The 14,405-nt window shown below is 39.7% G+C and overlaps 2 protein-coding genes across 2 annotated transcripts; both read left to right on the top strand.

Moving 5' to 3' along the window:
• The first annotated feature begins 475 nt into the window (after nucleotides 1-475).
• Nucleotides 476-5,212, top strand: LOC131944988 (uncharacterized). The gene is made up of 2 exons (XM_059305913.1): nucleotides 476-551; nucleotides 3,346-5,212. The coding sequence occupies exons 1-2, from the start codon at nucleotides 528-530 to the stop codon at nucleotides 4,843-4,845; spliced, it is 1,524 nt and encodes a 507-aa protein (XP_059161896.1). The 5' UTR covers nucleotides 476-527; the 3' UTR covers nucleotides 4,846-5,212.
• A 4,993-nt stretch (nucleotides 5,213-10,205) lies between these two features.
• Nucleotides 10,206-14,127, top strand: LOC131944991 (uncharacterized). The gene is made up of 2 exons (XM_059305919.1): nucleotides 10,206-10,277; nucleotides 12,947-14,127. The coding sequence occupies exon 2, from the start codon at nucleotides 12,947-12,949 to the stop codon at nucleotides 13,688-13,690; it is 744 nt and encodes a 247-aa protein (XP_059161902.1). The 5' UTR covers nucleotides 10,206-10,277; the 3' UTR covers nucleotides 13,691-14,127.
• Nucleotides 14,128-14,405: the final 278 nt, after the last annotated feature.

The raw sequence follows: 14,405 nt of genomic DNA, 5'->3' as shown, positions 1-14,405 counted from the left end.
TTTTTATCTTTTATGTGCAGTGCTTGGATACCGTTTGTATACAAGTTTTATTTTATTAATATTTTTTAACTTGTATGCAGAGTTTCTTCCAGCCCCCCCCCGAAAATTTTTTACCGCCCCCCCGAACGAAATGAAATTTATATAATTTATATAGAAAATATATACTTTTAACAGTGTCCGCCCCCCCGAAGAAAGTTTACCGCCCCCCCGAAGATTTCAAGTGCCCCCCCGGAGAAAAAAGTCTGGAAGAAACACTGCTTGTATGTGAGATTGGTTGGGGGAGGGGATTGTGGATAAATCTAAGTAAATTTAAAAAAAAAATTACAGATCAAAATATAATAGTAGGCCTATATCTTATCTGGGCGGGGTTTAATTAGTCAACTACTACATTTGTAATGTTGTGGTGGCGCATCAACTCTCGTCGTGTGGTCAACACGAGCTCTCGTCTGCTCACAATGACTGAGAATCTGATTACGGAAACGAGTCAAACGGTGACTGCGCATGTCAGTTATAATGATACTCAACCAATGTATTATTTGGTGAACTCAAAGGTGAGTCGATTTTCTAAAAATGTTGAGAGAAGTAGATTTGAATGCATTTTTGTGATTGTTTACATTTTAATTAACGTAAAGGTGCATGTAAGTTATGATTTTAATTGTGTGTCAAATAGTATCGCTCGGTGCACACCTTCGGGTTTGCCTTTTAAATTATCCAACTCTGGCTGTTTCCCCTAAGATACCAGGCGTTCTATTGACACGGACACGTCTATTGACACGGACATTTTTTCCTATTGACACGGACACGTTTTCCTATTGACACGGAAATGTTTTCCTATTGACACGGTGATGTTTTCCTATTGATACGACATGTTTTCCTATTGACACGGAGATATTTTCCTATTGAGACGGACTTGTCTATTGATACGACATGTTTTCCGATTGACACGGACATGTTTTCCTATTGACACGGACTTGTCTATTGACACGACATGTTTTCCTATTGACACGACATGTTTTCCTATTGACACGCCATGTTTTCCTATTGACACGACATGTTTTCCTATTGACACGACATGTTTTTCCTATTGACACGGACTTGTCTATTGACACGGACTTGTCTATTGACACGGACATGTTTTCCTATTGACACGGACATGTCTATTGACACGGAAATATTTTCCTATTAACACGGACGTGTTTTCCTATTGACACGGAAATGTTCTCCTATGAACACGGGGTTGTTGTTCTATTGACACGGACTTGTCTATTAACACGGACGTGTTTTCCTATTGACACAGACATGTCTATTGACACGGAAATATTTTCCTATTAACACGGACGTGTTTTCCTATTGACACGGAAATGTTCTCCTATGAACACGGGGTTGTTGTTCTATTGACACGGACATGTCTATTAACACGGACGTGTTTTCCTATTGACACAGACATGTCTATTGACACGGACATGTTTTCCTATTGACACAGACATGTCTATTGACACGGACATGTTTTCCTATTGACACGGACATGTGTTTCTATTGACACGACATGTTTCACATGGAACCCTGTAGAGTAGAAAAACCTTCATCGCGAAATTTGAGATCATCCTTTTCATATGGCTTACTAGGGGACGCAACCTATTTTTACGTTGTTTAATACGTGTGTAACATTTTGCTTGAAATACGAGCATTTCTATAAGCCTGATCAACAAAGTCGATGTAAAATGATCCGATATTCCCAGGAAACATCTAATTAAAAATTGGATTACCATAGGTGATTAGACGTGTATGTTGTATGCAGGTGATCAGCAAATATGTGCACATGTGTCTTGTATCAGGTTAACATTGGCAGTTTGTATGAGGAACATGACCTGTTATATGTATGAGGAACATGACCTGTTATATGTATGAGGAACATGACCTGTTATATGTATGAGGAACATGACCTGTTATATGTATGAGGAACATGACCTGTTATATGTATGAGGAACATGACCTGTTATATGTATGAGGAACATGACCTGTTATATGTATGAGGAACATGACCTGTTATATGTATGAGGAACATGACCTGTTATATGTATGAGGAACATGACCTGTTTATATGTATGAGGAACATGACCTGTTATATGTATGAGGAACATGACCTGTTATATGTATGAGGAACATGACCTGTTATATGTATGAGGAACATGACCTGTTATATGTATGAGGAACATGACCTGTTATATGTATGAGGAACATGACCTGTTATATGTATGAGGAACATGACCTGTTATATGTATGAGGAACATGACCTGTTATATGTATGAAGAACATAACCTGTTATATGTATGAAGAACATGATCTGTTACCATATGTTTGACGAACATGACCTGTTATGTGCACGAAGAACATGAACTGTTATGTTTATAACTGTTATATTTATAAATAAAATTTATAACACAAATAACATGACCTGTTATATGTATGAAGAATATGACATGTTATATGTATGAAAAACATGACCTGTTATATGTATGAACAGTGTTTCTTCCAGACTTTTTTCTCCGGGGGGGGGGGGCACTTGGAATTTTTGGGGGGGGGGGGGCGGTAGACTTTCTTCGGGGGGGGGGGGGGCGGACACTGTTAAAAGTATATATTATCTATATAAATTATATACATTTCATTTCGTTCGGGGGGAGGGGCGGTAAAAATTTTTCGGGGGGGCTTTGCCCCCCCCCCCCCCGAAGAGATGTCTGGAAGAAACTCTGTGTATGAAGAACATGAACTGTTATATGTATGAATAACATGACCAGTTATCATATGTAAGAAGAACATGACCTGTTATATTGTTAAGACATTAAGCACATGTTTCAAGTTTGCACGTTACAAAACGAAACCAGTTTATGTGTTCTGGACCTATTTAATATCTGCAACACCGCACTTTAGCATTAGATTATTGCTCATACGTTGTAGAACTAAATATCCACGGGTTAATATGAGGACGCAACAAAGAACACATTTTTATTTGTTTATGTTTTGTGTTGTTAGAAGTACATTTGTTTTATTTCTTTTGAAGCTTTTAAAGTTTATATATGTTGTCAGATGAGTTCTTTCTTGTTTGAAGTTCTACGTAATTAGTTTATTTATATTTTAACATAAGAACGTTATTAAATAAATTTAATTTGAGCTTGATTAAACTTTCTAACTTAGCTTGTGTCAAGAAACTTTGTATGTGTGTACTAGTATAAGAATCTTAAACGATTTTTAACATGTTTGTAGTACTAAAAATGCAATAGGGCAGTTTAAATTATATAATACAATTAGTATTTTTACTTTTTTTTTCTCCCCCCCCCCCCCCCCAAGATGTCTGACGTGTACAAACTCCTGTGGTCAGTCTGTGTACTGATGAACGGTTTTCTGCAAACATCGGCAGACTTCAAGGCGGAGAGGAAGAAAGTTTCTCACGCCTGTAGCAGCTCTCTAGACGCGTGTGTTGCACCCACGGGGAGTCATAAACCTTCCAGCGACGCTAGCTGGTGCTCTCTGTTGGAGGCAACTAAAGATGGCGTCAGCGCCTACCAGTGTGTTATAAGGATCGGACTTTGTACAGACGAGGAGTTTGTGGCTCTCAAAAATGGAGCTTGTGGTCAGACGGCTACTGCCCAGCACACGTCCAGCGAGCTAAAGAAGTCTCTGTACGACGTTGTGAAGTCGCTAAACGACGACTGCTCAGGTAAATTAGTCATGTGTATCTTTGGGTCCAGCCTGGCCACAGTTTTCAAACAACAGGAGCAGTACTGTAAGCTGATCAACCTGGACGGTGCAGCCTGCTTCAACATGGCCTGCACAAAGTCTGAAATCTCCAACCTGAATACAACCGCGTGCAAGACAACCCAATCCCAACCATTTTCCGACGCCATCGTGGCAACCTCACAAAAATGCCACCGCGGGTTGGACAAATGTCTGAGTACTGTGTCTCATGCTACAGTTATGATCAGGGGCGAGAAGTACTGTGACGTGATGGGGTTGTCCGAGAAATACACCACCCACGACTGTATGCTGGAGCTGGGCTGTACGGAGCTGGAGTTCACGGCCGTCAAGTCTGCAGCCTGCGGCGGGTCTCCTGCTCAACCAGCGCACGTGTCCGCGACTTGCACGACGACAAAACACACGTGCGCTAGAATGGCCAGTAGTTTGGTGCCCTCTAACGACGCCGGCTGGTGTCGTCTGTTCGGCTCGTCCATTAACGGCACCAACTCCTACCAGTGTATGGTCAACATTGGACTTTGCACAGAGGAAGAGTTTGTGTCAATGACAAACCAAGCTTGCGGTCAGTCGATTGCGGTCCAGCACCCGTCTAGCGCTTTGAAAACGTCTCTGTATACAGCCATCTACTCAACCAGCGACGACTGTCGTGGGAGGTTGTTGTCGTGTATATTGGACTCCGGCGTGGCCACCATTTTCAAAGTAAACGAACAGTACTGCAAGCTGGTGAACATGGACAAGGCCAAGTGTCTGAAGGCGGCTTGCACCAAGGAGGAAATCACCAGCCTCAACACCACGGCATGCGCGACAACCCAGTCGCAACCATTTTCTGACGTCATCGCCGCTGCGTCACACAAATGTCAATCCGGTGTTGACTCCTGCGTCACCAGCCGGTCGCACCCGTTGACCTTGATCCGCACGCAGAAGTACTGTGAGTTCATGAATCTCTTCGAGAAGTACTCAACTCACGACTGCTGGATCGAGTTCGGCTGTACCGAGTCGGAGTTTGTGCGCGCCAAAACCGCAGCCTGCAGTGGTTCTCACGTTCTGCCCTCTCTGATCGTGCTAGCACTTGCTGCACTGCATCTGCTGCTCTAGCTGCGTGTATAGCTGCGTATATAGCTAAATAGTCCACTCAATTGCTTCGGTTTTATTTAATCCCTTTAAAAATTGAAGCAATGACAAAATCGTTTTAGTATTATGAGCTGAAATTTTACAACCATTATTTTACTAACAAAACCATTTTGAAATAGCAGTTACATATTAACGACATTTTCAGCCCACAAAAAAAAAATATTTTAGCTTTAGTAATATTGAAAACCAGTGACTGGAAAAAGGTCACAAAAACGGTTTTGGAAGAAAACAAAAAGTAATTTTAAATATTTTTCCTGATTTATACAAGTATACTTTTAATTGTTTGTTATTTTGTTTGCGATTTTTTTCAAATAAAAATTGAAATGTGAAACTAGTGGTGTAGTTTTTGATGGATTTGATGTTGCTGTTGTTGGTACTATCGTTGAGCTGTTGTTGCCATTATTGCCGTTGTTGGGGGTTCTCTAGAAGAATCAGTAAAAGCTGTGTCCTCATTGTCTGCTCGTCTCTTCACGAACGTGCACTGTTCATGTAAGAAAAGTTCAACAAAAAGTTGTGGTATTCCCCATAGATCAACACACTATACAAAGTCCTACCCTGCAACTCGAAGGCTTTAATGCCGTTACTTCACAATGAAATTATATATATATATATATATATATATATATATATATATATATATATATATATATATATATATATATATATATATATATATATATATAATGATGGAAAAAATGTGAATCCCCCCCCCCATGAGACGATCCTGGTTACACCACTGACACTGGGCAAGTCTAAGATAGCAGGGGTGTTAGCTTTAAGAGAGCAGTAGTGTGATCTCGAGCGGTGGATGAGGCTAGTCTATGAGAATAGGGGTGTCATCTTTAGTATTTTGGTGGGACTAGTTTAAGAGAACAGGGGTGTCATCTTGAGCGGTGGATAGGACTAGTCTATGAGAGCAAGGGTGTTACCTATACCAATGTACGAGACTTATGAAAAAAACTGAATCCTGAACCTGGGAATAAATTGAGAAAGCCAGAACGAATTGAAGGACAACATGGAGTTTGGACATGTTAGTTTGGACTGAAGAACGGCCAGTAAACTCCCCTTGTACGGAAGTAACAGTAATTCATTAATGATTATTAAGTTGTTTTTTTGTGTGTGAAACAGACGCCAATGTTCGAATTAGAACCCACTGCCCTAAAACCCAATTGTTGTCATAGCGTGTTGACGATTCCTACCTGTACTGTTTTGTCATGGGAAGCAACTGTGGATAAACTGTACCTTAGTTTCCTTTAAATACAGTGCCCTGACTTGAAAAAAAAGTGCTGTTTTGTGTGATATTAAGTTTACAGCGGTATTTGTAACTAAATTTGAGTATGCTGTACTTTTGTTGACATGTTGGTGGTAACATGTACATTGTGACATCTTGATTTTGACAATATCTATAATGGATTATTTCAAACAACCGTTACATGGATGGGGGGTGGGTTAGTATTGTATTTTTGTTTTAGATTATTTGTAGGTGTGGAGTCTTTGGAAACGTTAACGTTACATGGGTAGGGGTGGGCCAGTTATTTGTAATTGGGGTAGTTGTGGGCCAGTTATTTGTTATTGGGGTAGGGGTGGGCCAGTTATTTGTTACAGGTTAGGTTCGTTCGTTGCTAGGTTACTTTTAGGATATGTTTGTTCGTTGCTAGGTTACTTTTAGGATATGTTTGTTCGTTGCTAGGTTACTTTTAGGTTAGGTTCGTTCGTTGCTAGGTTACTTTTGGGTTATGTTCGTTCGTTGCTAGACTACTTTTGGGTTAGGTTAGTTCTTTGCTAGGTTACTTTTGGGTTAGGTTAGTTCGTTGCTAGGTTACTTTTGGGTTATGTTTGTTCGTTGCTAGGTTACGTTTTAGTAGGTTTGTTCGTTGCTAGGTTACTTTAGCATTCAATTTAGGTTTAGCATACGGTAGCTGTCGACTTTAGGATAATTTCAACGTCAGTATTGGTCGCATTTTGTCAGAGAGTTTACGAAGATATAAGGCACTGGTGTAGTTATAGCGAGGTTGGGGGGGGGGGGGGGAGATTTCTCCTTAATGTAAATATACAGTAGCCAGATTTTGGGATCGGTCTTAGTGTGCTGATGTACAAATTTAATTAGGCGAGCCATACGGGCGAACATCTGTTTTAATTATAAATATTACATGCACACGGCAAAGCAGCCTAAGTGTATGTTTTAACATCGGAATGTTATCTTTTCAAATGCAGAATAAAACAGCTGCTACAGTTTTGTCTTAATATATTATTTTACTGTTTGTAAAAGCGAACACAATGTCGGAATAACAAGGTATTATAAGCCTAGGGCCATAAAGGAACATGTTATTAGCATGTACCTTGTGTCTTAATTAATGGAATGTCTAAATTATTAGCACGTGCCAAGATTCGTAAAAAAAAATAACAATAAAGTTTACATAACTTAGCGATATATATGGCAGATGGAGTAGAGTTGATCTATTTCTGTGACCACTGCAAATGTGGTCAGTACTATACCGAGTTCTCTTTCCTTAACGGTCGTAGATGACCGTCAGAGCAGGGGAAAAGGAGTCGCCGAACCCGAGACTGAGATCCAAACTCGATTCTATCGTGCAAGCAGTCTATCGCACTAGTGTCTGACCACGCCGTTCCAAAACTGGGGCATGGCTAGGGTAGTTGCAACACCAAACCAGCCACATCATCCGTATACGCCATAGTCTAACCAGCAACATCATCATTATACGCCATAATCTAACCAGCAACATCATCCTTATACGTCATAGTCTAACCAGCCACATCATCCTTATACGCCACAGTCTAACTAAGAAACATCATCCTTATACACAACTGGGCTGTTGAGCTATAGCAGAGGTGGGGAAATATTGATGGGACATTTGAATCTTGTCAGTTCAGCTATAACAGAGGTGGGGAAATATTGATGGGACATTTGAATCTTGTCAGTTCAGCTATAACAGAGGTGGGGAAATATTGATGGGACAGTTGAATCTTGTCAGTTCAGCTATAGCAGAGGTGGGGAAATTTAATGGGACAGTTGTATCTTGTTATTTCAGCTATAGCAGTGGTGGGGAAATATATTGATGGGGCAGTTGAATCTTGTCAGTTCAGCTATAGCAGAGGTGGGGAAATTTAATGGGACAGTTGAATCTTGTCAGTTCAGCTATAGCAGTGGTGGGGAAATATATTGATGGGACAGTTGAATCTTGTCAGTTCAGCTATAGCAGAGGTGGTGAAACATTGATGGGACAGTTGTATCTTGTTATTTCAGCTATAGCAGTGGTGGGGAAATATATTGATGGGGCAGTTGAATCTTGTCAGTTCAGCTATAGCAGAGGTGGGGAAATTTAATGGGACAGTTGAATCTTGTCAGTTCAGCTATAGCAGTGGTGGGGAAATATATTGATGGGACAGTTGAATCTTGTCAGTTCAGCTATAGCAGAGGTGGTGAAACATTGATGGGACAGTTGTATCTTGTTATTTCAGCTATAGCAGAGGTGGGGAAATATATTGATGGGGCAGTTGAATCTTGTCAGTTCAGCTATAGCAGAGGTGGGGAAATTTAATGGGACAGTTGAATCTTGTCAGTTCAGCTATAGCAGAGGTGGGGAAATATTGATGGGACATTTGAATCTTGTCAGTTCAGCTATAACAGAGGTGGGGAAATATTGATGGGACATTTGAAACTTGTCAGTTCAGCCATAGCAGAGGTGGGGAAATTTAATGGGACAGTTGAATCTTGTCAGTTCAGCTATAGCAGTGGTGGGGAAATATATTGATGGGACAGTTGAATCTTGTCAGTTCAGCTATAGCAGAGGTGGGGAAATATTGATGGGACAGTTGAATCTTGTCAGTTCAGCTATAGCAGAGGTGGGGAAATATTGATGGGACAGTTGAATCTTGTCAGTTCAGCTATAGCAGAGGTGGGGAAATATATTGATGGGACAGTTGAATCTTGTCAGTTCAACTATAGCAGAGGTGGTGAAACATTGATGGTACAGTTGAATCTTGTCAGTTCTGCTATAGCAGAGGTGGTGAAACATTGATGGGACAGTTGAATCTTGTCAGTTCAGCTATAGCAGAGGTGGGGAAATATATTGATGGGACAGTTGAATCTTGTCAGTTCAGCTATAGCAGAGGTGGGGAAATATATTGATGGGACAGTTGAATCTTGTCAGTTCAGCTATAGCAGAGGTGGGGAAATATATTGATGGGACAGTTGAATCTTGTCAGTTCAGCTATAGCAGAGGTGGGGAAATATATTGATGGGACAGTTGAATCTTGTCAGTTCAGCTATAGCAGAGGTGGGGAAATATATTGATGGGACAGTTGAATCTTGTCAGTTCAGCTATAGCAGAGGTGGGGAAATATATTGATGGGACAGTTGAATCTTGTCAATTCAGCTGTAGCAGAGGTGGGGAAACATTGATGGGTCTGTTTCATTTTGTCAAAACATATGTACTAGTTCTAAATAATTAAATAGAGTAGGTTTGTTTTTAAGGGGTCATCCATAAATGACGTCACACATTTAAAAAAGATTTTTACCCTCCCCTCTGTCAAACATCGTTACAAAAAGCCAGACCACCCCTAAAATGACGTCACATCAGCCTATAACCCTCCCACCCCCTCAAAATTGCATTTAATTTTTTCTTAAAATACGATATTTTTTCTAAAAAAAATTTCTGAACTCTGTCAGCATAGATTATTTTAATCAATTAAAACAGTTTTCTAAAACGCGAACGAACATTTTAAAATTTGTTTTCTAACATTGCTTTTTTATAATTCAAAAGTGTGACTTCACACCATCTGAACCCCCCCCCCCCCCCACCCGTCTCCCTCATCACACACCCTCACAAAATTACAACCTCTTACCCCTACGAGTGTGACGTCATTTATGGACGACCCCTAAAAGTGGGTGTTGTGTGGTTTTCGCCAGTCAATTTTGACTTTAAAGAAAACTAGGGACAAACTGAGTAAAGAAATCAAAGGCACAAAAATGACATCGGAAGTAGAAAAAGCTTAGGAGTTTTGAATGTGTCATCTTTTGCTATCATTAACGTAGCACATTTAGCGTCTCTGTAATCATTTTTAATGTGTCTAGTGTCTGACTTCGCATTCAACCAGGCAATTTTTCAATCTCCGTTTTACCCAGTTTTGCACGGTACATTACGAACTGCTGACCCATGTGTGACGCCACTTGTACGGCGCCTGGGGCCCCACCCTCAAAACCAAAACTCACCCCTGAGTTACGCCTCTGTCACGGGCTAGGATTAGTGAGTATCAAACACGTGGCAAGATAAAATTCCCCTGGGGTAGCTTATAACATTCTCTCCCACAACAAAACGCTGAACGTTTTTGGTCTCTGTCACAAGATCTGTTCTATATCTCACCAAAAGTTTAAGGTAAGGACAACTTTTTGTCAGGGGGTAGTGGGTACGGTCAACTTTATGTCAGGGGTAGTGGGTATGGTCAACTTTATGTCAGGGGGTAGTGGGTACGGTCAATTTTATGTCAGGGGTAGTGGGTACGGTCAACTTTATGTCAGGGGGTAGTGGGTACGGTCAATTTTATGTCAGGGGTAGTGTGTACGGTCAACTTTATGTCAGGGGTAGTGGGTACGGTCAACGTTATGTCAGGGGGTAGTGGGTACGGTCAACTTTATGTCAGGGGTAGTGGGTACGGTCAATTTTATGTCAGGGGTAGTGGGTACGGTCAACTTTATGTCAGGGGGTGGTGGGTACGGTCAACTTTATGTCAGGGGGTAGTGGGTACGGTCAACTTTATGTCAGGGGGTAGTGGGTACGGTCAACTTTATGTCAGGGGTAGTGGGTGCTGTCAATTTTATGTCAGGGGTAGTAGGTACGGTCAACTTTATGTCAGGGGTAGTGGGTATGGTCAACTTTATGTCAGGGGTAGTGGGTACGGTCAACTTTATGTCAGGGGTAGTGGGTACGGTCAACTTTATGTCCAGAGGAAGAGCTCTCTCTGAATAATTTTTAAAGGTCCTAGCTAGTAGCATCTATACATTTCTTTGCTAAGTTAGTATCAACAACCACATCAATATAAAACAAACGATAAATAAACAACAGTTGTATATCTAGTTAGATATAAGAAACATAGTGTTAACCAAACTAAACATTTCGTAGTAAACTGTGCAAAATTGTGGATAAAAACAAGAGCTCTATAACATAGGTTTATACGATATAACATATTTACGGTGACAGGACAAATGATCTCAAGACAAATGATCTCAGACAAAATATCTCAGACAAAATATCTCACGGACAAATGATCCCATGACAAATGATCTCAGGACAAATGATCTCAAGGACAAATGATCTCACGGACAAAAGATACCAGGACAAAATATATCAAGACAAATGATACCACGGACAATTGATCTCAGACAAAATATCTCAGACAAAATATCTCACACCTAAATTTTAATAGTGTATTGGATGATTTTAATTGATCTGAATTTTTTTTATTGACAGTCTTATGGTTTTGTTTACTATTTTTAATATTGTTTATAGACCTATATAATAATTGTAAGAAATGGTTGCCGTATAAAATAGTCATATTGCACTAAACATTTTAAGGTTAGTATTAGTAATATAGTATACCAAAATTAAAGAAATAATTTCGAAAGACAGCGTAGGTGTGCTTGACAAACGTGAGACAATCCTACAAAGTCAGGTGGACGAAACTAGATCAAAGAAGATGGAATAACAATAAGGACACACCTTCGTATCAAGGTGGCTTTGATGGTAGAGACATGCCTTAAGGGAAAGACATCCGCCCTCCTAGGGACTATACGACTAGCATCTAAAGTCCATTGTTATGCGTCGGTCACACCCTAGTAAACAGGTGACAAATGCTTATTTAAAAGACAGCGGTCATCGAGGAGCTAAGTATGTCATAGTGTGCATCAAACAAAGCAGTATTAGTGGTGATTGCTTTGCTATGGTCTCTTTCGTTACCTCGCAGAAAGGTATTAGGACATTAGTTTCTGGTGAATTGATGTATGCCATAAGCAGGCAAAGAGATTTGGAAATGTGAAATTAGGACATGTCGAGCAAGAGTTCACACAATAGATGATCACATAGTTTTGGAGAGGTGTGATCATAACGATGTACCTACCAGAAAAGAAACTTACACGTTATGTTTGTGTTGATGATGCAATAAAAACAATAGTTTAACGTTACAAACCTGAAGACCCATTCATATTTTTGAAAGATATTTCGCATGTTATGAACATTAATGTTGTATAGCTACCGTTACTTTATTTGTTTTATACATTATCATTTATTATACCTTTCAGGCTAAAATAGTAAGTTGGTTTTAATATTTATTTTTTCAAATCAAATACTACTACAATTGCTTAATACACCTTTGATGGTTTGTTAGGTTTCACTAATTCATTTTATTCACAATTATTATACGTAAAAAAGTAAACAAAACCATATTAACAGTCAATAAAAAAAGTTCAACTAAAATCATCGTAAATACTATTAAAATTTCGCTGTGAGATATTTTGTCTGAGATCATTTGTCCATGGTATCATTTGTCCTGATATATTTTGTCCTGGTATCTTTTGTCCGTGAGATCATTTGTCCTTGAGATCATTTGTCCTGAGATCATTTGTCCTGAGATCATTTGTCCGTGAGATATTTTGTCTAAGATATTTTCTCTGAGATCATTTGTCCTGAGATCATTTGTCATGGAACCCATATTTACATGTTATATCATTAATTTGCATGTTATAATATGGGTTTAGATACTGTAAATATGTGCGTAAGACCCAGCACACTGTAAAGCCATGTACCAACTTTTTAAATTGTGTAGGTTAACATATGATTGTGCTGACATTGTGTATGTTAAAATATGATTGTGGTGACATTGTGTATGTTAAAATATAATTGTGCTGACATTGTGTATGTTAAACTATGATTGTGCCAACATTGTGTATGTTAACATATGATTGTGCTGACATTGTGTATGTTAAACTATGATTGTGCCAACATTGTGTATGTTAACATGACTGTGCTGACGTTTTGAGGTTTCTCCCTAGATGATGAACATCTACCAAGTGTTGTGTGCTGTCTGTGTGATCTTCTCTTGTCTGGGGCTTACGTCAGCAGACTTTAATGCGGCCAAAGCTAAAGTCTCCCACGGGTGCCTGGCCACGATCGACCAGTGCCTCAACCTGGCCGGAGTGTCCGTCCCCACCGCTGATAGCGTCTGGTGTATGTTGGCTGGGGAATCTTATCACGGCGTCAGTTGCTATCAGTGCATGGTACAAATCGGACTCTGCACGGATGAAGAATTTACATCGCTAAAAAACGATGCTTGTGGTACAAAGGCTTCAGTTGAGAAAAAGACCAGCACTCACAAAGCAGCCGTGTATACAACTTTAAAGTCGGCGACCAAACCATGTCAGAGTAAAGTCGTTACTTGTGTTTTTGACTCGAGTCTCGCCACAGTTCTAAAACAGCAGGAAATGTTCTGTGAACTACTGGCCCAGACTTCTGAATGTCTAGACAACTCTTGTAAAGATTTGAAAAGTCTGAACGAAACCGCTTGCAAGACAAAGCCATCCGCGTCGTTTCCTAAAGCAATCCTAGCAACATCGAAAAATTGTCGAGCCGGGTTTGATGACTGCATGAACAAAATGGACAACGAACGAAGAAATATTCGCAGCGAAAAATACTGCGACGCTATATCCAATATAGGGGACCCGATCCATAGCTGTTTGTTGGAGAAGGATTGCACAGAGAAAGAATTCACTAACATGAAGAACGGAGCGTGCAAATAGGCTCATCTTTGGATGCTGTTGTTTCTATGTAATAGTTAATCCTCGCTTGATTGAATTTTTTAGATTAAAAAAATATTTTTAAATATAAAACCTGCATAGTGTTTAAAATAATTGAATTATTTGTATATGAAAGTATTCTATTAAACATTGGGAAATGCTAAATATATAAAGTTAATATTATATACAAAGCTATAAAGTTTATACTTTTGAATTAGAGGTCAAGTAAAAATGTTTTGAATTTATAACAAAATCGTTGTCAAGGATTAAGTTTAAACGCATTTCTATTTGATAATTGGAGGGAAAAATCATAAACAGTCGGCCGAAAATTTTTGTAGCAAAACAATAAAAAAAAATCTCATTTGTGTTTAACTTCAGTTTAAAACTGCGGTGTTTCTGTAATGTAAATTTCTCCGATGTGAGATGTGTTCTGTCAAATAAACATGAAAAAAATAAAATCTTTGTATGTGGTGTTTTTTTCACGGTGGAGCATGTTATAAGTCCAGCCGCCATTGCGTTCCTTAATGTGAGTCAGGTAAAGTTGGACCCAGGGTCCTCTTTCAGGCACACGATGACCAGTTAGCAGTAAAAGCGATCTACAACTCACCCACTCAACCACCTGACCGCTCACCCACTCACCCACTTGACCACTCACCCACTTGACCACTCACACACTTAACATTTCACCCACTTGACCACTTGCCCACTCACACACTTG

This window comes from Physella acuta, unplaced genomic scaffold, assembly GCF_028476545.2.
Source record: "Physella acuta isolate Inbredline_101_S28 unplaced genomic scaffold, ASM2847654v3 ptg000518l, whole genome shotgun sequence".
In the NCBI taxonomy this organism is placed as follows: Eukaryota; Metazoa; Mollusca; class Gastropoda; family Physidae; genus Physella; species Physella acuta.
Note: the sequence above shows the minus strand (reverse complement) of the source record. Positions and strands in the feature narration are given on the sequence as shown.